This window comes from Streptopelia decaocto (genome assembly GCF_964273445.1).
Source record: "Streptopelia decaocto genome assembly, contig: HAP1_SCAFFOLD_369, whole genome shotgun sequence".
NCBI lineage: Eukaryota > Metazoa > Chordata > Aves > Columbiformes > Columbidae > Streptopelia > Streptopelia decaocto.
This window is the reverse complement of record NW_028117153.1, coordinates 22,280-50,263: the sequence shown is the minus strand read 5'-3', so window position 1 is coordinate 50,263 and position 27,984 is coordinate 22,280. Positions and strand designations below refer to the sequence as shown.

The window sequence follows — 27,984 nt, the reverse complement described above, 5'->3', positions numbered from 1 at the left end:
GCGCGCCGGGGACAGGTCGGGGGCACAGGGCGGGACAGACAGGCGGACAGGTGGGGGGGACACGGACACGCACAAGTGTAAACGGGGATACAGGGGGACGCAGACACCTCCCGGACACCCCCGCCAGCCCCTCCGGGAACAGACAGACAGACAGACACGGTCATGCCCACCCCCATGCGGGCACGGACAGACGGACACGCAGCCCCCCCCAAACACCAGCCCAGGCGCCCTTCCCAAACCAGCGTTTTATTTGGCAGGAGCAGCCCCGGGCAGCGGGCCGGGCCCCCTCGCTGACACCGTGCGGGGCTCGGGGCGCCCCCTGCGCCCCCTTCTCCCGGGCCGGCTCCCCCAGCACCGGGGGGGACAGTGGCCCTGAGCAGCCCCCGGGTCCCCAATTCCAGCTGCCACCAGGCACCGCGAGGTGCCAAAGCCACGCTGGGACCTGCCATCATCACCGTGACACCATCATGGGCTGGGGGGGGACATGGTGAGGGGGTCCTGCCCGAGGGTGTAGTGTCACCCCGACACAGCGCAGTGTCACCCTGCTCCCCCAAAGCCAGCGGTAGCGTCAGGAACACAAACTACAGCCCATTCGGCTGTTTCTGTTGAGGGTCGATGAGAAATTGCCCCCCCTGGGCTGACACAGGCATCTCCAGCCTCTTCCCAGTCTCACAGTGGCTCGGGAACTGGGTTTAACTGGTTGTACGTGGGGACACAGTCCACGGCATTTTCAGGAGGTTCGATACAATCGGCATCTCCCTTTTTGAAAAGCGGGGGGGACAAGTGCTGCAGATTTTAGGAGAGGATGGAGTCCATCCCCTCCCTCAACACCAGCCCTTCTTCCACACACCCCAACCTTCCAGGTCAAAAAAGAAGAGATTTGAGGCAGCCCAGCCTCAAAACATCCAGAAAGGGATAAGTCAGCTCTCGCAGACGGCGGGGAAGCGGAAAAGTGGGGGGAAAACACCCAGATTTGGGTGTGTCGCTGCTCCATATCGAGCAAACATTGGTGGCGGTGGCTGAGGAGACAAAGACCCTCGAGTAGTGTGAAACCAAAGCGTCCGCGCCCCAAATTCCTCACAACGGGGTCCCGTGCCGCCCTGGGCAGCCGTGGGCTGACTTATCCCCGCGAGCGCCGCGGCGGCCGCGGTCACGAGATCTCGTTGCCGAAGACCTCGAGCACGAGCGGGGTGAGCTGCATGCTGTGCTCGGGCTGGAAGGACAGGCAGCGGTACTGCCGGGAGTGCTCCTCGTTGAGGCTCCGCAGGTCCGCCAGCTTCTGGATCATCTTGGCGTAGAGCAGGCGGCTGCCGGGCGGCGGGTGCCGGCAGCGGATGTAGGTCTGGAGGGTCTCGGAGAGGCGATCCTGGAGGGATTCCACCAGCGACGTGTCCTGCACGCCCGGGCGATCTAAGGAAAGCGGCGGTGAACGCAGTGAGATTTTGGGGGGAAAGGTGGGGTGACGCAGCTAAAGATTTGGCAGGTTAATGATTCTGGGGTGTCCTGGTTTTGTTAAAAACAAGTTTCTCTTTGAGTGAATTTGCCTGTCAGCTCAAGCTTCATATCAGCTGCATTTTCCTGGAGAACCAGACACATGTTTTGGTGAACCTATCAATGGAATGCAAACTTATTGATAAGCACGGATGGACATCTCGCGAGAGGGGCAACGAGAAACCGGTGACCAAGAGACTGACCAACGGTGTATAACATCCCCTTCACGTGAATACTTCATATAAAAGTGGGAGATCACGAGGATCTCGTCCTTTTTGCCCTTTTGCCTTTGCTTTTTCCCTTCTGCTTATGGCGACATTAGGAGAGGGCCTTGCGAGTCGTCCCTGCGAACTGAGGCCAAGTGAGAGACTGAATCCAGCTCCGCTTGGCTGCAAAGTCCAGTCCAGGACTTCGGGTGCCTGCCCTGCAGCTGCTAAGACTTTCAAGATTGGTTTTGTATATTTTGTATTATTTTCTCTATTCTTATTAGTAGCATTAGGAAAACATTGTTAATTCTTCCAACTCTCTTCTCTCTGACCTTCTTTTCCTCCTGTCCATAGTGGGAAAAGGGGAGAGGGAGGGGCAAAAGGGGGAAGTGGGGCGGGGGAGAGGAGGTTAACAATACATCTGCCAGGGTTTTATTGTCACCCCGCAATCTAAACCCTCGACAGGGGGGATGAGCGTCCTCCCACCTGGGGACAGGATGCAGATGGCCATGAGGAGCACGTGCTCTTCTTCGTGGAGGTTCAGCTTCTTCAAGCTGACCTGGAATTTCACCAGTGGCTCCAGGAGGTCCATGCTGTGGCCAGCTGGGGAGAAAAAGGACGTTTTTAGGACATTTCACTCAGCACAAGGTGCCCCAGAGGTGAGGGATGAGCATGGAGCTCGGCGGCTCCTCCGTCAGCGCCGCAGAGCAGGGACAGTGGAAATAAGACTCTAGATACAGCTTCAAACGCGTTGGTATTTAATGTCACTTTTCCCCATCATAATTTCACTAAAGCAGATGATGGAGCGGATTTTGCTTTGGAAATCTATAAAGATAATTAAACCTATGGACATTTTGCCTCCTTATAGAATCATTTTGGGTGGAAAAGACCCCCAAGCTCATCAAGTCCAACCGTTCACCCAACGCTGGCACTAAAATGTCCCTGAGAACCTCGTCTGTTCACCCCCAAGGGACAGCGACTCCAGCACTGCCCTGGGCAGCCTGTTCAACGCCCTTTGGGGCAGAAATCACCCCAAATTTCCCCCCTCAGCCTCCCCTGGCGCAACTTGAGGCCGTTTCCTCCCGTTCTATCCATTTATCCCATCACTGAGGTCCCTCTCGGCTCCTCCTCTCCAGCCCCGGCTCTCTCAGCCTTTCCCGATGCTCCAGACCCCTCAGCATCTTCTCGTCCCTCCCCAGTAACTCGTCGTCCTTCTCAAACTGGGGAGCCCAGAACTGGTCCCAGTGGCTCCGGACGGGGCCGAGCAGAGGGGGAGGATTCACCTCCTTGGACCAGGACCTTCCAGACTGCCCAGGGTGGGATTTTTGCCTCTGAGTTTAAGGCTGGGACAACATTCCTCAGCGCCTGTACCTTGGGTGACGTCGCTGATGTGGTACTTGAACTCGTTGCTGCCGCAGGTCCACGTCATGTCCTCGAGGGTGAAGGACTGGTTGGAGCGCAGCATGATCACCTCGATGGCGCTGGATTTCAGCAGCGCGATCTGATCCTCTGCTGCCAGCTCCCTGGGGACGGGGACACGGGTGATGTGGGACCCGGCCGGTGGGCGACCGACAGCCCGCTCCATCCCTAACCCGACTTCTTTGCTGGGCGCACCCCAAATTCCTCCTCACCCCGGGTTTCTACCTCATTAAGCCACAGGTATTAATGTTTTTGATTGATTTAGTGGTACCACCCAGCACCCCGAGCACAAGTGACACATTGCCGAGTCCTTCCCAAATCATGATGGGGACCACTCGGGCAGCATCCAGCGTCTTAGGAACATTTTGCTGGCAGAGTCTGGGTGAATCGGGGTAAAATAGGAGAGGAGTGACCCCAGGGAGGAGGAGAAGATGGAAAATGTGAAAGTAGGAACAGATCTGGGAAGGGAATAGAGCCTGAAGGTGAAATGGAGAAAAATGTGAAGGGCAGGACGGGATTCCTGAGAGCGGAAAACCCCCACGGACGTGGGGATCGGGAAGCTAGCGTCTCACCTGAACCCCGGGATCATTTTGGCAAAGCCGATCACCTTCTGGATGCTGTAGCTGACCAGGTCGGCCACGTGTGGGAGCATGGAGAGGTGGGAGAAGTCGATGTTAATGGAGGAGCTCTTGTCGTTCTCCTCGGAGAGGTCCAGGTTGGAAAACATCTGGGGCTCCACGGACTCTGGAGAGAAGGGAGACGGTCAGAGGGCCCCTGGGTTGTAGGGAGGACGTTACGGGCGAGGGGTGGACGTCGGGAATGGGATCTGTCGTGCTTTGCTTTGCGTTTAGACAGTGGGGTGTGAGGAACCAGACTGGGAGAGCAGCCGTTCGGTGGCTGCCGACAGCAGCAGGAGTTCTGCACTGGGATTTTTAGCTCGTCTCCTGTGCCGTGATCAAGTCAAAGGGAGGTTTAGGTTGGAAATTTGGGATAATTTCTTCCCCAAAGGGCTGTCGGGCATTGAACAGGCTGCCCAGGGCAGTGCTGGAGTCACCGTCCCTGGGGGGGTGAATGGATGAGGTTCTCAAGGGACATTTTAGTGCTGTGGTGCGGTAACAATTGGACTCAATCTTGAGGGTCTCTCCCAAACAAAATGATTCTCTGATTCCCTTATAAGCTACTCAGATGAGGTAAAAAAGGGTCAGAATAGCCAGATTTGGGGAAAAACGCTGCATTTCTACCCATCGCCCACGGAGTGCGGTACCTGGGAACGTGCCGAAGCCGTTGGAGCTGAAGAGGTCGGTGGAATCCTCCGAGGACAAGTCCTGGGTGAGGACGGACGAGGATCTCGCTGCCGCCTGCGTTTTGAGGCTGTTTCTCACCGGGGGCTGGAAGAGAGCGGGACGTGAGGAACGGGTCCGGGGGAGCAATTTGGCCTTTAAGGTTCCTGCCGTGGCATTTTTAACTCCTCTCTAGCGAGAGGTTTTGGGATGAAATGCATTCGGCACACCCGAGCAGGAGCCGCTCAGTGCCGTGTGTGGGAACGGGGGCCGGTGCGCCCCAAAAACGTACCCGAAACTTGGTGAAGTCGGCGTAGGTGGTGTCGTAGGTTTTGCGGTGAGCCTCCAGGAGGATGTCGATGACTTTCTGCTGCTCCTCCGAGAGCTTGGGCTTCAGGCTCTCCTTCAGCGCCTCCTCCTCCTTGCGCTTCAGGATCATCTCCCGCTTCCTCTGCACCTCCTCGTCCGTCAGGATGACTGCAGGGACAAGGGGAAATGTCACAGGTGGGGACTGGAGCGACCAGCAGGACCCCGAACTAATGAAATCTCCATCCTGCGAGACTCGGGCCGGCGGGTTCGTCTCGCTCCGACAACAGAGGGAGCCTGATGCGGCGGCGATGGGCTGCAGCCTGAGGATCGGCAGCGCTTCTGCAGCATCGCGAGGAGTTTTAAGCTAAAGGAACGTATAGACAGACCCCCCCAGCAAGGGGAGGGGATTTATGGCTTGTGTTACGGGTGACAACGTTTGGCAGCGGCCAAGGGTCCGCAGGGTTTCTCCTGTTTGATTAGGGAACGGGAGCACCCACAGGCAGCTTGGGCTCAAATGTGACCTTTATAAAAGGACCTGAATGGCCTCACGGGATGGAAAGAGAATCATTTTGGGTGGAAAAGCCCCTTGGGGTCACCGAGTCCAACCGTTCACCCAACCCTGTCACTAAAATGTCCCCAAGAACCTGTCTGCTCACGCTCCGGGGATGGTGGCTCCAGCACTGCCCTGGGCAGCCTGTTCAATGTCCCACAGCCCTTTCTGTAAATTAATTTTTCCTAATATCGAAGGAAAAAAAAGCACCAGGGAGCGACCCCCCCGCCCCACAACCGAGTCACACATTCACCAAAACACTCCAGCACGTCCTAAAAATAGCAAAGCCCATTCGTCCCTCCAGATATGAATAGCCCTTTAACCAGCCATTAACGAAAAACCCCAAGCACATTATCTGATGCTACCGCGATGTTCTGCCCGCCCCGGGGTGGAATTTGGGACGGAGGTGGCGCAGGTTTGCAGCCCCTGTCCCTTCCAGCCGCCGGCGTTTTTCCAAGATGTTTGTCAACCTCTCGCGGTTCTCAGAGGGGACTCGGAGACCTCGGGGGGACAGGAATGACCGCAAGGTCGCTCCCACCATCGCTGCGTCTGCTGGGGACTCCACGATGGGGTTTTACCACCCAAAGCACCGGCTCCTGAGCTCCAGGCAGCTGGCAAAGGCCGTTTTGCAGGCCAGGAGGGGGAACTTGAGCGTTTTGCCACCCAAACCAGCGGCAAAGCCAACAGGAACAGGCTGCCAGGGCAGCGGTGGAGTCGCCATCCCCGGAGGGGTTGGACACATGAGGTTTTGGGGACATTTTAGTGACAGCGTTGGGTTAATGACCTCAGCGACCTCGGGGGGGTCTCTTCATCCAAAGTTATTCTATGATAGTCCAGCAACAAACCCTTTGCAGTGCTTTCAAGTACATTCACGCTCAGCATCATAACAACCAGCGGCCAAGGCAGCCGAGGTGTCCCCAGGGCCACCCGAAGGGACATCGCTCCCCAGAGCGGTGGCAGGAGCGTCCCCAAAGGCCACGGGTGGATTTCTCCTCCGCCCGCTCGCCCTGCGCAGATAAGACAGACAGAAACCCACAACTATTTGCTAACGTTGGCTGCGGCCGGCGCGGGGCCAGCCCAGGCTGTAAATCCTCGTGGCCGCGACCTCGGCTGCTTTCCAGCCTCCGCCTCCTCGCGGTGCCTCCCGGGGGACGGTGGCCGCCCAGCGCTGTCCCCAGCTCCCGGGGGCGCGGGGTTTTTGCTCTGTTTGTGTTTCAACACCCGCAGTCCCTTCCCCAACAGGCTCCTCCAGCCCGTCACCGCGGATCCGGGACCCTCAGCCCTTTGTGCTTTGGGCTGGGGGTGGTGTTTAAAACCATCCGACCACCCCGCAATCCGGGGACGGAGACGCATCCACCTGCACCCAAAAAATAGAACCTGTGGGTGTTGGCAGGAAAAAAAAAGCCTAAATCTCCATTATTCCCAAAGATGGAGCAGATCCCTGATGAAGAGAAGATCCCTGGATCTTCTCCTTTTAAACGAGCAGCCATGCCCCATAAGGAGGGAAAAAAACCCAACATATAAACCACCAGATGTGTTTTGGGTGAGCATGGAGATGTGCAAGCCCAGGGTAGCCGGTCAGTGCGGCGCAGCCGTTCCTAACGAGGGCAAAGTGTTGACTTGCACCCGTTAATTACCCAGGAAGGGCTGAAGATTCACACTGGCCAGGTCCCAGGGGCGTGTGTAGGAGTTAATTTGCCAGCCACCCCGTTAGCAAGTTGTTAACGGAGTCTCACGCTCTCCTTGCCGCTTCGGTTGTAGAATCATAGAATCACAGAATCACTTTGGTTGGAAGAGCCCCTTGAGATCATGGAGTCCAACCATAACCTAATCTAGCACTCAACCATGTCCCTAAGAACCTCAGACCAGCCCGGCCTCGCCTGTGACAATCCCGCCACCTCCGGTGACAGCCCAGGGAAGACACAAACCTCCCTCCGAGAGCTTCAAGATCCCAGATTTGACCTAAAAATAACCACAGCACACCTCGTTCCCCTTCATTTAACCAGCAGCAAAGTCCACGGGAGCCTATTTTTAGTCTCCTTAGGTCAGGTTTTGTTAATCCAGTACCAGTTTGCTAACGCGGTGGTTTACAGGTTAACTACCATGGAGAGCACACGCGTCCCTGGGACCCGGGGTGCAAACACCCCATTAATTGCTGTATTTTTTTGCCTTTCCTGGATAATTAGCTGGGGGAAATTAACACTTTTCTCTCATTAGCCAAACGGGCTCACGCGTCCTCTTGCTCACCGAAAAGATGGGTACACCTGGTGCTTTATAGGGGCTTTTTCTCCCTCTTCATGGGACACAGCTGCTTGTTTGAAAGGCAGAGATCCAGGGATCTTCTCTTCATCGGGGATCCGCTCCATCTTTGCGACAAATGGAAATTCAGGGTCTGATTACTGAGGTGCTTTGGTGGCACCCTGTGACATTGCACGCTGTTCTGTGCTCGCCGCACAAGGGAACAAGCGCCACTTCCATTGTCCAAACGTTCAGGTCCATCAATCACTCCACACAATGTCCTGTTTGCGACGTGTCCCCGGAGAAGGGTGTTATTTTGGTTTGAACCCTACGCCGACACCAGCCTTCCCCTGAAAACTCAGGACATGGAGAGCATGTGGACGTAGGAGGCGGCGTGCCAAGCGGCTTTTATTTTTAAAAGCTGCTTATCTATAAATACAGCTGAAGAAAATAAATATTTGGACAATGTGAGCCTGTTTGGATTGGGTTAAAAACAACTTCACTTCCCACTGCTATTTGCTGGAGTCTCTGCCCTGCACGTGGCTGGACAGACGGACTCATTTTGTAAGAATAAAAGAGCAAAACACTCGTTTTACGCTCGTGGAAGTTGCCGTCGCCGTGGGGAAGTTCATTGAACTCTCCCTGTTTGGCTGCACCGAGGAACGTGCAAAAGGTTTCGGAGAAGACGATGACTTTGCACGGGCTAATTCAGGCAAAGTTAATAAGAAATGGCCCCGGATGCTCTTGTGGAGCTGGTGTCCCCAAAGGTGACTTGGCGCTGCTAAAAAGGCAACTCCCTGCTCACTGACCAGCGCAGGAAGCGCCTCAATCATTAAACGAGCTGCTCTCAATCATTACCCGCCGTGTCCCCTGCCCTTTGCATCCTCTTGGGTTTTGCGCTCACGTGTCCGCCTCCTGCACCAAACCTTAATTCATAGAATCATTTTGGTTGGAAAAGACTCTCAAGATCATTGATCCAACCGTTCACCCAACGCTGGCACTAAAATGTCCCCAAGAACCTCGTCTGTTCACCCCCCCAGGGATGGCGACTCCAGCACTGCCCTGGGCAGCCTGTTCAATGCCCAACAGCCCTTTGGGGAACAAATCACCCCAAATTTCCACCCTCACCCTCCTTCTCCTCCTTTCCCAGCTCTGTTCCCTTCTCTGAACTCACTACAGCGCCTCAAGCTCTTTGTTGTCATGGGGTGATCCCGCCACCCCTGGGGCCGCCATGTTGAGCTCTGAGGTGATTCCACTGCCCCTGGGGCCGCCATTTTGTGGTTTTAGGTCATCTTGATGCCCCCGAGGCCACAATTTTGTCAGCTGAGGTGATCCCGCCACTCCTGGTGCCACCATTTTGAGCCTTGAGGTGATCTTGGTGCCCCTGGGGCCACAATTTCATGTTTTGAGGTGATTTTGGTGCCCCTGGGGCCGCCATTTTGAGCCCTGAGGTGATCTCGGTGCCGCCATTTTGAAGGTCCCCAAACCACCTTGGCTCAGCCGCTGTCACCAACACCCCCATTTAAAAACACCTCCACGTTAATGGAGGAGGACAAGGACACCCCATCGCGCTGCCGGGACGCGTCCCCATCGCACTCACACTCCTTCATCATGCCGATGTCCACACAGCGCTTCAGCCGGCAGGCCTGGCAGTGCCGCCGGTTGTCCTTGGTGATTTTGCAGTCGCCGTTGAAGGGACACGTGAACATCGCTTTTCTCTTCATGCTCCTCCTGGAGACGAAGGGGAAAAAAATACATATTGGGTCAAATAAATGTTTTTTTGAGTGTGCAAGAGGCTGCTGTGAATATTGCGGAGAGGTGCGAGCACAAATCCAGGTCTCTGGACAGCAAAGGGATTGCTTAGAAGAGCTGGAAACATCTCAGACCCGACTCTTCAGCTCATCTGGTCGCTTGAGAACATAAGTTGGATAAGCCGCACCTGCGTGGGACACGCACGGGTTTGATCTTAGAGGTTGGACAGCACGGAAAAGGGGAATTTCTTACAAGGGGGTTGAACCACAGGTTAAGCAGCTTTCTGGGTTTGTCCGGGTCTTTTGAAGGCTGAAAGAAAGGTGGAAGAGCGGCAGAGAAACCAGAGCGGCGCCTTATTAAACATTGACCAGCCTTTAAAGCCCGGCTTTGCTAGAATAACTGGCCGGAGCGCATGTTTGTGTGCACAGGGGACAGAAGCCTCACTGCAGGCTACAAGAGAAACAACACTTAACATAATAACCCCCTCCGCCACCAAACCCCCACCGTGCCACGTCCGCCGCCGCCGTCGGGACCGTAAATCTTCCAAGTACAAAGGGTCAAAGCTGGAGCACCAGCGACAAGTCGCTCTTCTGCAGGGCTGCCCTGCGATATCGCTGATGACACGTTACGGGCAGAGCTGAAATAATCCATCCAGAGATGCCGCGTCTTCGCTTCGGAGGAAGTTCCTCAACGAGCGAAGCTTATCTCTGGGTTTGCGACTATTTCTAAACGCTTCAAATGAACGGGTGACCTTTCGAAACCGAGCGCGGGGCTGGAAAATCAAAGCGAGGACGTTCGGGGGGAAACGCAAGATGCGATTCAGGCACGACCCAAGAAACCCGCCACCGAATTAATTCTGTTTCAGCACCGGGATGAAGCGTCTCCCGCTAGAAAGAGCAATAAAATCGCTCTGTGATGCTGAGCTGATGTGCAGGACCCACAGCAAACACCGTGGAGGCACCGAACGGTGGCCAAGGGGCCCCTGCAGCCCAGGAACGGCGCCAAACCTGCGCTTATAGGGTATAAATATAAAATACGTTCTCGGGCTGCAGACCCGGAGCGGCACGTAGTGTGCAATTAGAGGCTATTTTCGAAAGGGGGATGTAAACAGAGAGGCTTTTGCTCTCCCTTCACCTCATAGATGAATAAATAAATGCGTTGAGGCGGGTGGCGGAGGCCTCTATAACCTGCCTGATACCACGAAATTCCTGTTCCACCCAGCAGCTGCCTCCCAGTTTATCGCTTTTCTCTGGGTTTTCCGCTTCCATCACGACCTTTGTTTTCCCAGGAACGGGGACAAACGTCACCCGGGTCAGGGGCAACTCAGGATTTGCAACCAAACACCCCCAAAATCTCCCAGTTTCGGTGAAAAACGCGGTTATCGAGCACACGGCTCGACTCGGGAACGCACAAACAAGCCAGAGCAACGCGAGGCCCTCAGGCAGGGAAAGATGTCCGAGGAAAGGCCAATATTATGGGTTTGGTATGAAAATTGCAGCTTATTCGAGTGCAGGGCACAATAGAGGGTTTCTAAGCAGCCGCTTCTCTGTCCCAAAGGCTACGAGGGGCCCCCCCGGTTACAGCAGCAACCCCGGGAGCGCCGGTCTGACCCGCGGTGGGAACTCACGCCGTCTGGACAGGGTGTATTTTTGTAAAGCTCCAGAACCGGCCATTTCAAGGCTCATTTAAGATCCGCGTCCCGGGCAGGCTGCCGAGCAGTAAAAATAACGCCATCCCCTCCCTGCGCAAACACGGCGGGGAGGGAGGTTTGGAGGGGCTGTAACTGGTGGTGGTGGGGAAAATAGGGACAATTCGGGTCGAAGGGAAATTCAAATGTCATCTTATCCATCCCTGCCATGAGCGGGGACATCGTCACCAGCAGCCCCTCATCACAAGGACAGCGATGGGGTGTCCTTGTCCTCCTCCATTAACGTGGAGGTGTTTTTAAATGGGGGTGTTGGTGACAGCGGCTGAGCCAAGGTGGTTTGGGGACCTTCAAAACGGCGGCGCCGAGATCACCTCAGGGCTCAAAATGGCGGCACCAGGGCCACCAAAATCACCTCAAAACATGAAATTGTGGCCCCAGGGGCACCAAGATCACCTCAGGGCTCAAAATAGCGGCCCCAGGGGCACCAAAATCACCTCAAAACATGAAATTGTGGCCCCAGGGGCACCAAGATCACCTCAGGGCTCAAAATAGCAGCCCCAGGGGCACCAAAATCACCTCAAAACATGAAATTGTGGCCCCAGGGGCACCAAGATCACCTCAGGGCACAAAGTGGCGGCACCAGGGGTGGCAGGATCACCCCAGCTGACAAACTTGTGGCCTCGGGGCATCAAGATGACCTAAAACCACAAAATGGCGGCCCCGGGGGCAGGAGAATCACCTCAGGGCTCAACATGGCGGCCCCAGGGGTGGCAGGATCACCTCATGACAACAAAGAGCTTGAGGAGCTGTAGTGAGTTCAGAGAAGGGAACAGAGCTGGGGAAGGAGGAGAAGGAGGGTGAGGGTGGAAATTTGGGGTGATTTGTTCCCCAAAGGGCTGTCGGGCATTGAACAGGCTGCCCATTGAACAGGCAGTGCTGGAGTCGCCATCCCTGGGGGTTGAACAGACGAGGTTCTTGGGGACATTTTAGTGCCAGCATTGGGTGAATGGTTGGATTAATGAGCTTGAGGGGCTTTTCCACCCAAGAGCTCCTGAGCAAACAGCTCAATAAAACGCCGCTGTCGCCGTGGGCATCGTCAGCAAACCGCAGACTTTGGAGCAGCCAAAGGTCGCCCCACGCCTGGTTGTGCCGCACGTTCCGTGCGTGTCTGAGCACCCAGGGGTGCCAGAAAACACCTAATGGCTTTTTGGGGAGTCCTGTCACACAGGGACATCCCCGAGGCAGGTGCTGCTGCGTCCCTGCACACGAAGCTCCGGCGACAGAAGAACCACAAAGACTAAAGTTGTGTTTGCAGCATGGACACGCTCAGAATAAACCAATCTGCAAGACCTTCCCGAGGTTTTGCTGCTGCCGTTCAATATTTGCTCTTATAGCCCCTTCCAGCTGCGAGTCCGGCACCCGGGACAGCGCAATCAGCCACCAGAAACTGATAGCACAGCAGCCATTTTGGGGGTTTTTCCCCCCAAAAATCGCTCAGGGAAGTCGAAAAAGCAGCGAGTGCACAGGAGCACAGGTTGTTATAAACCTCAAGGTGCTGGCAAAGGGACCGGGGTCTGTTCTGGGAGAGTTTTAGGGGTTCGGGCTCTCCTGTGGCAGCACTATTTTACTGCAGAAAGCAGATAGTGCGGCAGCAGCAAGTATTAATTAATCCAGTGATTGAAAACAGTGATTGAAAACAGCTTGTAAACAAGCTTGCAAGCAGGAGGGAACACACCAAGGCCCAGCATGGGGAGAGGGTGTCTGCAAAGCAAAATCGAAAGTAGCAAGAGCCTTAAATTGCAAATAAAGGCTCGATACAGGGGCATGAAGGGCTCGCTGGAGATGAGAGCATTTCTCAGCATCAAGACGTCTGTTCGGCAACACCATCGCGGTTGCTCGTCTTGCATGATCGCAAGGGCGTGACGGCAGAGCTGGGGAAACAGGAGCCGCAGTCGCATCCAAAAAGGGCTCGTCAAGCAGCACTGGCTGTTTCGGAGCTGAAAAGGCTTTGTGATCACGAGGATGAGGAAGGTCGGGGACACCAGAGCACCTGCATGAAGAATTACTCGTTTTGCAGCAGTAATTGAGGAAAACACTGTCGCGCAGGTTGGCCGAAGCCGCCCCATTCGCCGGCAGCCTGCGGTGCGTGAAAACCCCCATCCGGCCCCAAAATTCCTGCGAGAGCAGGTTAGTTCTGACTCTGCCACGAGGTTTCAGCTCTGGTTGCTGCACCAGCCCGGCTCAAGGCACAAACCCCTGCGCTCCGGTGTGCGCAACGCTCCGGTGTGCGCAACGCTCCGGCGCCAAACCCTTGAGCAAGGCTCTTCCCGGCCCACGCCAGGCATTAGGTCTGGCTTTGTTGCACCAGCGCTTAGTCACTCTCTCGCTTGCTGCAAGCGCTGCCAACTCCCACGTGAATATTTCAGCTCCGTCGGCGCGGGGGTAAAGCCACCAAAATGTGATTTGACAGTCCACAAACCTGCAGCTCTCCACGCTCTGAGGTCTCAGGAGCTTCCGAGATGTTTCTATCTTGCTAAAGACCAGCCTGAGACCACTTAGAACCTTCATCTAACAGCAAAAAGCAGCCTCAAAATAGCTGCATGTACATCCTACAGCGACTTTAAACCCCTGAAAGCCAGAGTCGCGGGTTAAGAAGTTTCAGAAAGACCCTGGTGGCCAAAGAACCCCCCGTATCTCCGTACGCAGCACTTCAGAGTGCACAGGAGCCGCTTGCTTTAAAGACAATACGTTTGTGGCCATCCCACCTGTTTAGTTTTCAAACCGGGTGTATTTTCGAGGCGCCGTCCCCAATGTTACGCACTCCCGCGAGGCTCCCAGACTGATGGAAATCTCTGTCTCAGGGGGAAAAACAACCTGTTTCCCACTAGCAAATGGTGTCAGGAGGGAAATAAGCCCGCGATCTTCACCATTATCAAGATCCGACGGGCGCGTCAGCCGTCTGCGATGCTGGGCCGCCCGGTTTGGGGGCCGGAGGTCACTGGGACAGCGCCCCGAGGGCTCCGCTCTCCCGCTCCGGGCGGTTCGTGGGGCCCGGAGCAGGATTGCCCCCCCAGAAAGCCCCATGCCCACCTGAAGAAGCCCTTGCAGCCTTCGCAGGTCATGGCGTTGAAGTGGAAGCCGGTGGCTCTGTCCCCGCAGACGCCGCAGATCCGCGGGACGTTCCTGTCCGAGTCGCCGGCCGCGTCGGGCAGGGACGTGCTGGCGGCCACGATCTCCATGTCTGGGACAGCACAGAGAGCCAGGTATTTATTTCATCAACCTGTCACACCTTTACACTTTAATTTCTAATCTGATTTGCTTTACAAAATCAAACGCAAAGAAATCATCCTTGGCTTCAGCACGATTTGGCAAGAGAAACTTCTGTGCTCCCTTTGGCTCTGTGTATTAACACCGCCAAAAATCAGGTTCTAGATAGTTTTTAATAGGTTTTTAGTACACTTTTCCATCTACGCAGTAAAATCAGATCCCCTTTTCCCACACCCGCAGCCTTAATCACGCTGTAGGACACACAGCGATTTTCGGGGCTTCAGTGGGAGAAATCCCATAGCCCAAAGTGGTTTGTGCTCCTTTGCGTGTGCTTTTAAAAAGCCTCGAGGGGAGCAGGATTCACCCCGCTCGATGCTGCAAAACCAAATGCTGCTCGAGAGAACCTTGATTAAAATAAAACCCACCTCAACAGGGACGTAAACAAGGGAGGAAATTGTGCTGAAATTGAGATTAAAATGGGGATTTTCATACTTTCTCCAGTTTACAATAGGATCCTGTTTGCTATTAGAATGAGCATCTAAAAGTTTTCATGGTACCAAACCAGTATTTTGGCTGGCCGGGCTGCTCGTGGCTCAGCTCACCCTGGAGCCCCAGCAGCTCCCGTGCCTCAGTTTCCCCGCACACAGGACGGAGTTGCCCCTTTTATTAGTTCTCAGGGTGAGAATTTCAAGTTGTATCAAGATTTTTTGGTTGGTTGGTTCGGGTACGGCCCAAAACTGCCCCCAGGATTCGCCGTTTGTCCCCCCAGCGCCCAGCACAGGGACGGTCACCCCCCTGGTCACACCAAGGGTGGCACAAGCCGGGATGCTGGTGGCCTTTTTGGCCACTTGGGCAACTTGGCATGGTCAACAGCCCCAGCATTTCTCATAGGAGACAGTGCTGCTTGGAGAAACCCCCCAGGAAAAGACGGGCACAAGAAGGACATTCACCTGTGTCGGGAAGATACACCACGGTCTGCTGGTGCATCTCCCAGGAGCTCTGGAGCTGCGACATGGAGACACCTGCAATTCCAAAGACAAAACAGGACACGGTCTGGGACAGATTAACAACTTGCGGAGGTCGATGAGTCAACGAGCGTCGGGCCGCGTTCCCGGTCACGGCTCCGGCACCTCGGCGAGACGTGAGAGCCGGAAAGACGAGGGCGAGAGGCGCTCGACTCGCCCCTGCACCCTCACTAATACTTTCCTACACATTTAAATTTCACAATTGAGTGGCGCTGGCAAGCGTGGGACGGCACGAAGCTGAACAGCTGCTATCAACAGAGCCTGCGTGCTCCGAATCAACGGGATCCTCTGGAGCTTCTCCGTGGTTTAGTCCTCGATTTAGGTTACGGTTGGACTCGATCTTAAAGGTCTCTTCCAACCAAACTGATTCTACGATTCTCCCTCCTTATGTCACTTTGTTCCTTCAGCCTCTCTGCTCACGGATGGGGAGCACCAAGGGTTAGGACAGGGCTAGGAAAAGGTTTTACTAAGTTACTTTGCTTTCCTTGAGCTTCTCCTTAGGCCTGGCTGATCCAGCTTAGGGTGTCGGGCTGGCTTGTCCCCGTGGGTCACCCCACCGCTCAACACAAAGTCACAGCCCCAAATGCCATGGAGGGGAAAGCTGCTCTGCAGGTAAGGACATGGGGACAATGGGGTGACTGTGGACCGTGGGGAATGTGAGGAAGAGCGTGACACGGTGAACGGGGACGCTGGCACCTCCAGCGAGGGAAAGCAGGTGCTGATGCCACCGAGCCAACCTCAGAGGGGTCTCCCCCACCCTCATCGTGCCTCGTGCTTTCCCCAGCATTAATTAACACTGACACTCATTAGAGAGCAACAAGCCCGTGCCAGACGCGATTCCCGCGTGGACGACGGCGCCGCCTCAACCTCCCGGCTCTGACTTCTTGGAAGCCGTGACTCAGCCCCGAATGGAAGTGACGCGCGGCGCAGCGGCCGCGGAGTTTCCCCTCCGCCCCCAAAGGCCGCTCGCTCGTCAGGCCCCGCGTTTGGCCCCTCGGGAGGAGCGGAACAACCTGCGCGAGAAGCACCAACCTCCCCCGGACCGGCACCAGGAGGGTCAAACCCCTTTTGTAGCTGGTTAAGAGCAAAACCGCAGCTCCCGGTTGTCACCGAGCAGCCGCGCTTTGCTAAAGCTGAGATTTTCTTGTTCCCAAGGCACCAAACGCGTGTGTTTGCAGGAAATCGCAATTCTCAGGTTATTTTCGGGGGGGTTGAGCTGTGGCGGCAGCAAAGCTCCAGCAGCCACAAGATGCTGGCGGGGAAGGGCTGCGCGGTGTAATTAGCAACCAGAGCTCTCGGCGGGGACGCTGCCAGGTGACAAAGGGACACAAAAGCCACCAGGGTCGGGGTTTAAAGCCATGGGAAAAAATCTCACCTGCGGGAGAGACCCAGAGGGGAAAAAACCAGCACAAATAAGCCCCAGTAATGGCTCAGAAACTGGTAGGAAGTGTTTCTAAGCGTTTGCTCATGCTTTACCACTTTCGCTTTTCCCCGGCCAGCTTGCAGAACTCGCGCTCGCAGCTCCGCGGGACTTGGCAGAGGGAAAAGGCTTCGGAGGACAGTTTCTCCTGCTGGAAACCTTCCTCACCCTCCACAACCCCAGCACCAAAACGCCTCCGTCCTTCCTCTAAAGCCGCAGCGACCGCCCGAGCCGGGAACGGCACCCCACGGCAAAGCCAGCGCCAAAGCCAGCGCCAAAGCCAGCGCCAAAGCCAGCGCCGGGGCTGGCTGTGGGGCTGCCCCTCGGCTTTGCCCCACGCTTCCCTCACGGGCAAAGCCAGAAATGTGTTCCTAACATGAATATCCAGCGGAAGAAATACCCAGAAGCAAGAGCAGGGCTTTGTCTGGCCAAGGATACGGGGTTTATTCCGCCAGGGCTGCAACTGGCAAAGGAAACGGGTTTATATGCAGCCAACGGCTCAGGCTTCGCTGAGATTTTGGGGAGAAACCAAGCGGGTTAAGGAACAGCTGAACACTCCCAGAAAACAAGAGCAGCGTTTCGTTACAGAGCCTTTGGTGTCTGAGGTACCATCCTCAAACATTTTCAGGATGCAGAAAACAAACGCTGACACCACCGTGAAAGCATTTGTCACCTTCTCAGTCTCTCACTCGCTCCATCAAAACGCTTTTTTTTTTGCTTAATTTGTTTGCCAAGCAAAACAAAACCAAACCAACAACAACTTTACCCGCACGGCCTGAAAGGAACAGGCTGGCTTCTGAAAATCCAAGCTCCGATTCGCTGCCGAACACTCGAAATCTCGGTGATTTACGGGGAGGTTTTGGGCCGTTGACATGTCAGAACAACGCGCCGAGCCCCCGGCAGCGCGTTTTCAGCAGCTCTTCCCAGTACAAATCGGCCTATTCACGCCAGCCAGTTGCAGCATGCGAGCAACCCCCTTTTCTCTTTTAATGAAAGACAATTAAATAATTTCCTCCTGTCGCTCCGGGGATTATTTTGCTGCCTGCGATGAGATTTATGAGCCGGTGGATTGATGGGAGAGGGAGCAGCGGATCCGGCGCGAGCGGGGATGGATGTGGATGGGACCACAGGATTATTTTGGGTGGAAAAGACCCTGCAGATCAAGTTCACCCATCACTGGCACTAAAATGTCCCAAATAACCTCATCTATTCACCCCGCCAGGGATGGCGACTCCAGCGCTGCCCTGGGCAGCCTGTACAATGCCCAACAGCCCTTTTTATGAAGAAATCACCCCAAATTTCCACCTGGTGCAACTTGAGGCCATTTCTCATCCTGTTGCTTGGGAGCAGAGCCCAACCCCCCCAGCTCCAACCTCCTTTTGGGCAGTTGTAAGAGTGATAAGATCCCCCCTCATCCGTTTTTAGGTTGGAAAAACAACTTCTTCTTGCAAAACCCGGAGCAGCCGCAACCTCCCAAGTGGAGCCGAGGGAATCGGGAGACCAAGAGCTCGTTATTACCTGACGCAAGTCAGCTCACGTCACCCCTTCCTCCGTTAATGTGATGAGACGTTCGCCCCCGCGAACGCCCCCAGACTGCGGTGGAGGCTCCTCCATGTCACACACACGGGTGACAACTCCTGCTCCGGGAGCACAGACACTCCCAGTCTGCAAACACCACATCACCATTGCAGAGGAGGGTCCGGCTGCGTGACAACCGCAGGAGCTACAAATACAAGTCTCGAGAAGGTCAGAGAGACTTCAATTTAAACAAACAACACCTTTCGAAGGAACGGGATGTGAATCTCATTCCTTGCGAGGAATCGGGCGCTTACGGGCTCCCGAAACGCTTGGTGGCGTGGGCGCGAGCAAGCCCGGGGACACGCTGAGCTCAATTATGGTCACCAGTGCTCCCAGTAACGCGGTTGGGAGCGACATCTGAGCGGCCGCGGCCCTGGCAGCAAAGCTCAATTCAAAATAAGCATTGACAGAGGGAACTCAGGTCTGTTCTCAGCCCGGCGAGGCTCCTGCATCCCCCCCGGAGCAGCATTGCTGAGCACCCTCCCCACCGCACCCAGCACCGGGATGCAGGAGGGAGCGGGGGGGACACACCGCGTCCCCACATCCCCGCGGTGGGGTTTCCAGGGTCATTGTCACAGCGATACGACCCTTCCTGACGCTTTTGTGAGGGACGATCGCTCTGCAAAGGTGTCGGAGCAGCTCCGGGCGCTGCAGAGTGTGCAGCACTCCGTGTCACCTTCAGCCACTCTCACCAGCACCCCCAGCTCCTTTTCCACCTTTCCAGCTGCTCTTTAATGCCCGGAGCATTAAATGGGATTTTCCCCCCCCGATGCATTAGGCTTGAAAAGCAACTTAACCTATTCTTTGGGCATCCCAGCGCAAGCCGCGGTGCCTCATTTCCTGAGGATGTTACTCACGACCGAGAAGCGCCGGTGGTCACCAAACCCACGCCTGGCGGGCCGGAGAACCTGCGGATGGCGACAAAACCCCCGCGGGGCCGGTCTGCGTGGGGTTTGTTTCGCTCGGAAGCTGCCGCATGTGGTTGTGATTTAAGGGAAAGAACCACACTGAATCGGCTTCTCTCAAAAACAGCTGGTGTAGCGCTGTATTCACAACTAGAATTGCAGATTCTGGTGCAAATACCTGGCTGCAACACCTAAATTATGGTCTCTCGGTTACAGCCAAATCCAGTTACGCCGCACCCAGCACAGGACAGAGCCATTTTGCTGCTATTTTGCTAGAAAAACCTGGAAAACAGCAGATTTTGCCACCTTACCGCTTCACTGCGTGTTCTGCCCAGAGCACAGCGGCTGCTCAGCCCAGTGAAGCAAGGCCAGGCCTAAACCCTTCCCAGCAGCCACCTAAACCGGGCTGCAATCCCAGCAAGTTCTACCAAGGCCAAGAGCTCCAGAGGGACGTGGTCTGGGTGACACACGGGTCCCTGTGACAAATTTTTGTCATTACAGGTGTTCTTTCCCTGTGCCCGAGGGCACCGCAAGAGCCGCGACCAAGAACCGCGATGGTGGAGACGGTTGTGGGATGACAGAATAACGATGGATGGAACAGCCCCTCGAGATCAAGTCCAACCGTTCACCCAACGCTGGCACTAAAATGTCCCCAGGAACCTCGTCTGTTCACCCCCCAGGGACAGCAACTCCAGCCCTGCCCTGGGCAGCCTGTTCAATGCCCTTTGGGGCAGAAATCACCCCAATATCCAAATACCCACAACTTTCACACCGACCCCATCCAGCCTGGCCTGGACGTCTCGCTGTGTGATTTTCCTCCAGGCAGGACCAGCGCGCAATGGCTATTTCAATCTTGCACCTTTCACTTCTTATCTGGAGTCATTTCTCATGTTTCCGATGGCAACTCTGCCTTTAGCTGAGTCGACACGATTTCCACACCGATACCGCGGGCACCGGTGCCCTTATAACTGAATTGCAGGGCACGGCAAGGCCGGGTCAAAGAGAAAACTCCGCTCCTGCAAACCCGGAGCAGCAATTATCCCGTAGACTCGTCCCCGCGTCACCCGAACCCTCCCCGCGTTCCAACCGCCCTCTCGCTCCAAATTCCTCGTGCGTTTCACCGGTACCTGTGTTTCCCAATCGCCGATTCCTGGGTAAGAAGGTGAGGAAACATTTCCCCCCATTCCAAAAAGCTGCGGGAAGGAGCTGCCCCTGCACGCGGCGAATTCCACGCTCCTTCCGAGCTGCTCCCTTGTGTCGAAATCTATGCAAACGGGTTCCTAAGAATGCAAATGGCCCCGTCGTTCTGCAGCAGAGCGAGAAATCGCACCGAGAATACACAACCTGATTTAATACCGAAAACGTATCAGTTATATCATTTATTAACCTCTGTTGGGGTTTTTTTGCTAGAGATGGAGGAAAGGCTACAGCTGATTAAGCTGCAGGATAATACTGAAGTTTGTATAGAAATAATTATCTACTGAAGTCTGCATAGCAATAATCTGAAGATGTGCCCTAGATTTGGGAGGGGAACCGAAGCTTGGCTGGAAAAGACAATTTACACCTTTGTCCCCCAAATCGGAGCCGGTGCCGGGAGCTGAACGTCCAACCGCAGCTTCTCCGCAAAAGCACCAAGAGCTCTGCAGGAAGAGTCCAGAATTCAAGGTCTGGGAGCCTCGCAAAGTCCTGACACAACAACAAACCCAGCTACCCAGACCCAGCGAGGCCGCTCCGCCTCTCCTGGAGCAGATTTAGCTGCAAAAGGGCTAAAATACCCCGTTACACCCACAGATTTAATTTATGTCGAGCAAAACCCTCTTGTGAAAGTGCAAAAATGACTTTTAAAGCCTCTTGTGTCTCATAGAGCTGCTCCCACAGTAGATTTTTCTACCCAGCCGCCTTATCTCTTGGTTTATTGGGGCGTGAAAGACACCGACATGGAGAAAAGCGCGTTCGGAGAAGCGGCGAGTGAGTGGAAATGGGATTTGTGAGGGGTTAGTCACCCTAACCCAGCACCGGAGGAGCACAAGCCTTGACCAGCCCTTAACAAACCCAGATCTTCTGGTTTTAAAGCCATCGCGCTGCAGCTCCGAGCTCGTTGCCCAGGGACTTGGCCTCAGCCCAGGCAGCGAGCGGCCTTAAGAGTCTCATTGGTGAAGGAGGGAAAGCAAAAGCTCCTAAAACACAGAATTGACAGGACTGAAAGTCTCATCGTTGCGTTCGAGCGGGTTCCAACGCGACCCCGGGCGCTGCCAGGTTTTGGGTATGACCTGACCCAAAAAGCAACGAACCCCTGGATCTTTTTGCACTGGAGAAAGCTGGAGCACCACACGAGGTTATTTATTTCCCACCACACGAGGATATTTCCCACCACACGAGGATATTTCCCATTCTGGGGAGGAAAAACCCCCCGAATTGTGTCATCTGAGGCCACCCCCGAGCAGGAATATTCACATTATGCAGATCCAAGAGGGCACAAGCTCCAGGTGAACGTCCCTGGGAGCAGAATCACTCCCATCGGCTCCTCAGAAATGAGCTCTAGAAGCTCAGCTTGTTCATTAATCACATTAACTCCTTGCTTTCTGAATTCCAGCCCGTGCACCTTCCCAAAATCCTCTTTACGTGGTGAAACCAGCCCCAGTTAAACAGCTCCCCTCGCCCAAGAGCCTCGCGAGACCCAGAACGGCGATTTTTGGACCCATTTCGCGGGGCGTCGCGTCCAAGCTCCACACGTGGCGGCCGGGGACACGAAGGTGACTCGAGACGCGCGGGACGCCGCGTTTTCCACAAAACTAAGCAAGTCTAAATATAGCCCTGCCGTGTATCTTATCTGCCTTCTGTTCAACGGGGTGTTTATCACCCGAGCGCTTATTTATAAGGACAAACCCCACGTCAGCGCTATCGACGTCCCCGCGGCAGGGGGTGACGCCTTTACAGACCCAAGGGGACAAAGGGGACACCAGGTTTTGCTTGGACATCAAATTTTGGTTGGAAAAGCCCCTTGAGATCATCGATCCACCCGTTCACCCAACGCTGGCACTAAAATGTCCCCAAGAACCTCAATCTGTTCACCCCCCAGGGACGGCGACTCCAGCACCGCCCTGGGCAGCCTGTTCAACGCCCTTTGGGGCAGAAATCACCCCAAATTTCCACCCTCAGCGCGACATGAGGCCGTTTCCTCTCATCCCATCGCTCCTCACGTCCAAAAAACCTCCAGGAACAGCGCAAACACACACGGTTTCTGTTGAAAACAGGAGATTCACTCACCAACTTCCCACCGACAGAGAAACGGGAGCTCGGGAGCCACGGCAGCAGGTCCCGGCGCCTCGGGCACACGCGGCGTGTTCCTGGCAATGAGGAAACTGCCTCGAGATCTGCAGATAAAGGTTCCAGGTATTGTTTTTTTCTCCTTTTTACACCCCGTTTCCATTTATTAGGAGCCAAAAGCCGCTCACATAATGAGGTTTGCGCCGATACCGCCGTTAAACGCCACAGATAAGGAAATTGCGCTCGAGCCGCGGCTGATTCAGCAAAGATTTAAGCTAAAGGTGGAGCAGGTGACACCAAGGTGGCTCCGGCCACCAGTGTCCCCAGTCACACCGAGGTCCCTCGGCCGGGCCAGGGGAGCGTTTCCCGCTGTCACGTTTGCTTTTTCAGGTCAGAAGCTGCATTTTTAAGGCTTTTGGGAGCCTCTGGGCTTCCTTATCTCGCTGGACTTTTGCTCCTCTTGTCACTCGTGTCCTCACGCCCTGGTTTAACCGGCCCTCCCTGTCCCAGCCCCGCGCACAAGAGGCAAACACCAGCACGCACGTCTCATTTTTATACGAAAAACAATAAAACCCCACATATTTTCATGTTTAGAATAGAATCACTCAACTGGAATGGACCTACAACCACCAGCCAGCCCGGCTCTGGTTTTACGCCACCTGGTTCTTCATTTCTGCTCCACAGGTCCCACAAATTCAACCCCAAAACCAGAGGGTTGTTTCGCACAATCTGGGGGTCAATCTCTCTTTTAGGAAGCAGTTCCCTGTGCATTTCTCTCATTTTGGGGGTTATATTTTAATCCCCACCTGTGCAAAATATTCTAAGCTAAGGCCGCTGTCTTATCACCATCGTGGGGTGTTGCAGGGACGGTGACTCCAGCACTGCCCTGGGCAGCCTGTTCAACACCCCACAGCCCTTTGGGGAAGAAATCACCCCAAATTGCCACCCTCAGCCTCCCCAGCGCAGCCTGAGGCTGTTTCCTCTCATCCCATTGCGTCCCACATGAAGACACCGACACCTTCCAAAACAAATCGTCACTTCTGAGCTGCCACCCACAGCGTTTTCAAATACACCCGGTCGTGCGTAAAACCCGCGAGACGCCCCCAAAACGGGACACCCTGGGGGGTTTCATTCCTCCCACGCAACGCGGCTTCGGGCAAGTCCCATGAAACAGCCCCGCGTCTCTTCTAGGGGCTGATCGCCCTCATTAGGGGCTGTAATTAGCGCCAGGAGGTGCTGGTGTGCTCACATCCCCTTGCACAAGCACAGGAGAAGCACCACATCTTCCTCCCCATCACCTTCACCACGTGGGAGGGACAGACCCACTCGCAACCGCTTGTAATTGGGATTATTCACCTCCCAGCGACGCCGCATTTCAATTTCTAAAGTTTTGGGCCAGACCGACTTCACTTCAGTTCGGTGACAACAGGTTAAAGATGATTCCTGTGCGCACAGGGGGGAGGCAGAACCTCCGCTGAGCTTTTCAACGGGAAAAGAGGCTGGAACAGCCAGTTACTCTGTTCTGAGTGCACCGGGATTCAGAAAAACACCGAGCAAAACACGAACCGAGCCGAATTCTTCCCTGATGAAAACACCTCTTTGTGCTTCACGCTGTTGTAATTCTACGTCTCCAGGCGAGATCTCACACCTGATGTGTTCACAGCCCGATCTCGGGCAGATATCGGCTAATTCTGCCCACACCTGCCTGGCCTTCCTCGCTCACGCGGTGCCAACCGGGGGGCTTTTTCCACCCCAAAATCCAGCTAAACGCACTTTCACAAGGTCGACCCCAACAGCGTCGCCAGCCCGATCCGATTCGGCTCCGTTTTAACCGGCTGCTCCGGAGAAGGAAGACGAGGTTTTATTCAAATGAGTAATTAATTACAGCCGTAACTTCCTCCCCCGGAGCAGACGCGTTACACGTTTCGCCCGAGCGGCACCGGGGCACTGACCGAGACACGGGGAAGCGCCGCGGAGCGGATGTCTGTCTGTCTGTCTGTGTGCCTGGCTGCTCTCGGGGGACACGTGTGGCCCCGAAATCGCTGGTGCCGCTCGAAGCGAGTCCTGGGAGGAAGATGAGTCACTGCCCTGGTGTGGGAGGGGAACGCGCCGCAAAGCGCCGGCTTCTGGGGAAAACCACCTTCTGGAGAAACTCGGAGCGCTCAGAGCGCCGGGCCCCAAGAGCACAAGATACATTAAAAAGAGGAAGGAGCAGCTCAACACAGAGAAAAAGCACCTTAACCTGCCCAATATCCGCAACCCCCAGGGCCCTTTGGGTGCTTGGTAGGCTAAAAAATACCCCCCCCCCGGCTCCTTCCTGGCATTGGAGCTGCAGGAAAACTCCCGGTACCTTCGTTTTCACTGCGCGGCTGGAAATCCCGGCGGGCGCATCGGAGATGGACGGAAAGTCACTGGGGAGTGACAAACAAGTGACATTAGGGCCCCGCGGGGGCCACGACTGGCTCTTGATACCCTTCCCCCCCTTACAAAATATCCTTGATTATGAGATTGAGTTGAAGGTGTTTTTTGAAGCTGATTGTTAATCAGGAATTTATCTGAGTGGGAGACCAGGCTGGAAACCCCAAAACACCACTTAAGGACCCCAACAGCAAACTGATAACTCACCAGCTTCAGAGCCCCCTCCAAAGGGGACTGGGAGCCCCAGAGGGGACAGGGGTGACACCCCAGGGTGGGGGTTAAAGCTTGGGAAGGGGCTCAGGGTGCAGAGGGGAAATGGGGGTTCACACTAACAAGTGGTACGTGACTGAGTCTGGTTCCCCCCCATCCTCACGCCAACCTCAGACAGCCCAGAAATGGTGAATCAGACAGAATTTCAGGGGGAAGGGATGACAAGAACCCCCTTCCCCCCCCCAAACCTAAGGGAACTGCAGTTTTGGCAGAGGGAGCACTTAACAGCCCTGAGAGCCCCCAGCTGCAGGGAGACACAGGGGGTCCCCCCAAACCAGGAGGGGGAACACACGGAGCCCCACGCAGGACCCCAAACCAGGGAGCACACAGAGCACCAGGGGGGTCTCCGTACCCACATGAGACTTCCAAACTGCGGGGGACTGTGCACCCCCAAACCCCCATGGGACCCTCTAACTAGCATGGAGGATACAGAGACTATGCGGGGGTGACCCCCTGCGCCTACAGCCATAGGGAACACCAGGGTCCTCCCACCCGTGTCCCCCGTTCCGCGGCAACAGCCGCCCCCATGGCCGGTGCCACTCGTGTCCCACCGAGCCACTGCCGCCCCCGAGAGCCGGCCCGCGGCGGGCACTGAGCAGGGGTGCCCCCCTACGACCAGCGTCCCCCCGGTGCCCCCAGCCCGGCCCCGGTACCTGCGCTCCCGCTGCCGCCACCCCCAGCCCCCCCGCGCCGCCCGGAGCCGCCTTTTGACGGGAACCGGCCGGCTCCGCGCCCCGCCCCTCCCGGGGCCACGCCCCCACATCGACCACGCCTCCTCCCCTCTCTCGCCAATGGCAGCGCTGCACCGCCTCAGCTCCGCCCTCCTCGGGGGCGTGCCGGCGGGGACCCCGCCCCTCAGCGCCGTATAAGGTTGTGCTGGGCGAGTCCCCGCCCACTAGGGGCGTGGCGGGGGCTGGCGGGAGATTGCACGTGGCTGCCGGTCCCCGCGGGGGCTCCCCGGGGCTGCCCGGGCCTGGGGACCCGAACCCCGCTGTCCTGCCCGGTCCGCACCTTCGGCCCGGGCCCTGCCCGCGCTGCCCCGCTCCCGGGGCTTGTGAGGAGCCCTGTGCTCTGCCAGCGGCTTCAGGGACGCTGCTGGGGGGTTTGGGGTGCTGCTGCCAGGTGCTTTTTGGGGGCAGAACCTCTCTAAAAAGCATGGCGGGCTCAAGGAGCTCACCTGTTTCCTCCTGGCCTGCGGTCAGTCCCTTACTGGGACAGAACAAACGCCACCAGTACAATAGTGCCCACCCCAGCACTTTCTCCCTGTAGCATCAGGCTCTGAGCAGCTTTGGGTGTCGCCACCACGTTTCACCTTCACTCCAGTATCTCTTGGAAGTCCAGGGGTTACAAAGCTCCATCCCTGGGGCTGGCAGTGGTTCAGAGGCTGCTTCTCTTCCAGATTCCTAAGTAATAAACCACCATGTGCCAAGAGCGCTCGCCGCATTCATCACCTGGCAAACAACCTCCCTCTCGTTTGTGCAGCTGCAGGATTCGCTGGGCTTGTCTCCCTCCTGTCCCAATTTCGGGAGGACACCAGAGGCACCCACCACCGCGCTCTGCACAACCTCCATCCCATCGCCGCCCAGAGAGAGTTCTCAGATCGGCTTAGATCAGATAAAGGGCAGAGGGGGAGCTGATTCACCTCCTGCCTCCGGACCAGAGAGCAGCGTCTGCAAGAGCCGCGGCGCAGCCGCACACGGCCGAGGGTGGGCAGCTTCCCGGCTCTTTGCAGCCTCCAACCGGCCCCAAGCTTCGTGTCCTGAGCCTGTGTGAAGCCCTCCCAGGTCTGGAGGCCAAAGACCCACAGGACACCCGTGTTTCGGCTGCTCCCGCAGGACCTGGTGGTATTTGGGACAACACAACGAGGTCACAAGACCTTGGCCACCTAAAATCCCATTAAGCGGTGACGTGAGTCAAACTGGGAGCACGGGGGTTTGGGCTGAGCTGGTTCAGCCGGTGCCACAGCCCCAACCCGGGCACGTTACACCCCCAGGCTGAAAAACCTCCGGTATTTCACAGTTTTTCCTTTTCCACCTTAAAAAACATACATTTGGGATGCCACCCTCAGCAACACGTTATAAAGCGGCAAGAAACGTTTCAACGATGCCCCCGCATGATGCTCTGGGGGTTTATTAAGTGTCCCTTAAACCCAAAATCCCCGGGGAAAACGAGGCAGGCGGCAATCGCCGCCCCCCCGCCGCAATCACCGGGTTCACGGCTCTAACTGCGTGGGGAAAGCGCCTCGCTAACCGCTTCCCGATTGATTTAATGAGGCCGACGAGAGAAAACGACGTCTGGGAAGAAATGGGAGCTCATCAGAGGCAATTTAGCGGCGCGGAACCTGTTCGGGAGGGCGCGGAACGGGCTGCCGTGACTTTGCAGGGGAGAAGCCGCTCGTCCCCATCCCACCGTTGTTTGTCGCCACCGCGGCGGTTTAAGTGCTGAGCCCGGACCGGTGCGACGGGCTCCACAGCCCCATAAACCCCACGGCTGCCCTTTTCCCGCAGCCGCGGCCGTGCCGAGCACCGGGCCGGGTTTGCGGCACAGGAGCTTTCGCCTGCTCTTCCTTTCATGTGGTGGGTAGAACGGTTTTCCAGCCGCTTCCCAGCGGCTTTTCCACCTTGCACGAGGGGATCGGGACCGGGTCCCGGTGCTGCTTCGCTCACCAGAGCTGTGACCCCCCAAGCTGTGACCCCCCAGAGCTGTGACCCCCCAGACCAGTGTCCCCCCAATGCTGTGACCCCCTCAAAGCAGTGACAGCACCAGAACTGTGACACCCCAGAGCTGTGACCCCCCACAATGCTGTGACAGCCTCAGAACTGTGACCCCTCCCAGACCTGTGACCCCCAGTGCTGTGACCCCCAGACCAGTGTCACCCCAATGCTGTGACCCCCCCAGAGCTGTGACACCCCCAGTTCTATGGCACCCCAGAGCTGTGACC

At 56.1% G+C, this 27,984-nt stretch overlaps 1 protein-coding gene across 6 annotated transcripts; it reads right to left on the bottom strand.

Annotated features, from left to right (window-relative positions):
- Positions 1 to 207: 207 nt before the first annotated feature.
- On the bottom strand, positions 208 to 25,720 carry VDR (vitamin D receptor). 6 transcript variants are annotated; one of them, XM_082076556.1, is made up of 11 exons: positions 25,697 to 25,720; positions 24,706 to 24,766; positions 15,111 to 15,182; positions 13,984 to 14,134; positions 9,094 to 9,224; positions 4,689 to 4,873; positions 4,381 to 4,504; positions 3,689 to 3,860; positions 3,069 to 3,220; positions 2,184 to 2,300; positions 208 to 1,410 (listed from the first exon to the last, which is right to left on the bottom strand). In XM_082076556.1, exons 3-11 carry the CDS (start codon positions 15,172 to 15,174, stop codon positions 1,151 to 1,153), a joined length of 1,356 nt encoding a protein of 451 aa, XP_081932682.1. In that variant the 5' UTR covers positions 15,175 to 15,182; positions 24,706 to 24,766; positions 25,697 to 25,720; the 3' UTR covers positions 208 to 1,150. The 6 variants fall into 6 exon arrangements, with proteins under 6 accessions (XP_081932682.1, XP_081932683.1, XP_081932685.1 ...); XM_082076557.1 differs by lacking the exon at positions 24,706 to 24,766 and having other exon boundaries at positions 25,697 to 25,714; XM_082076559.1 differs by lacking the exons at positions 24,706 to 24,766; positions 25,697 to 25,720 and adding an exon at positions 24,308 to 24,328.
- Positions 25,721 to 27,984: the final 2,264 nt, after the last annotated feature.

Bases quoted from the DNA above. Each gene is read 5' to 3' on its own strand.
- VDR (XM_082076556.1), bottom strand. From the start codon at position 15,174: ATGTCGCAGCTCCAGAGCTCCTGGGAGATGCACCAGCAGACCGTGGTG. The intron at 4,874-9,093 runs GTGAGTGCGATG...TTGTCCCTGCAG, and splicing joins CATCGGCATGATGAAGGAGT to TCATCCTGACGGACGAGGAG. The intron at 3,221-3,688 runs GTGAGACGCTAG...CCCCGTCCCCAG, and splicing joins AAAATGATCCCGGGGTTCAG to GGAGCTGGCAGCAGAGGATC.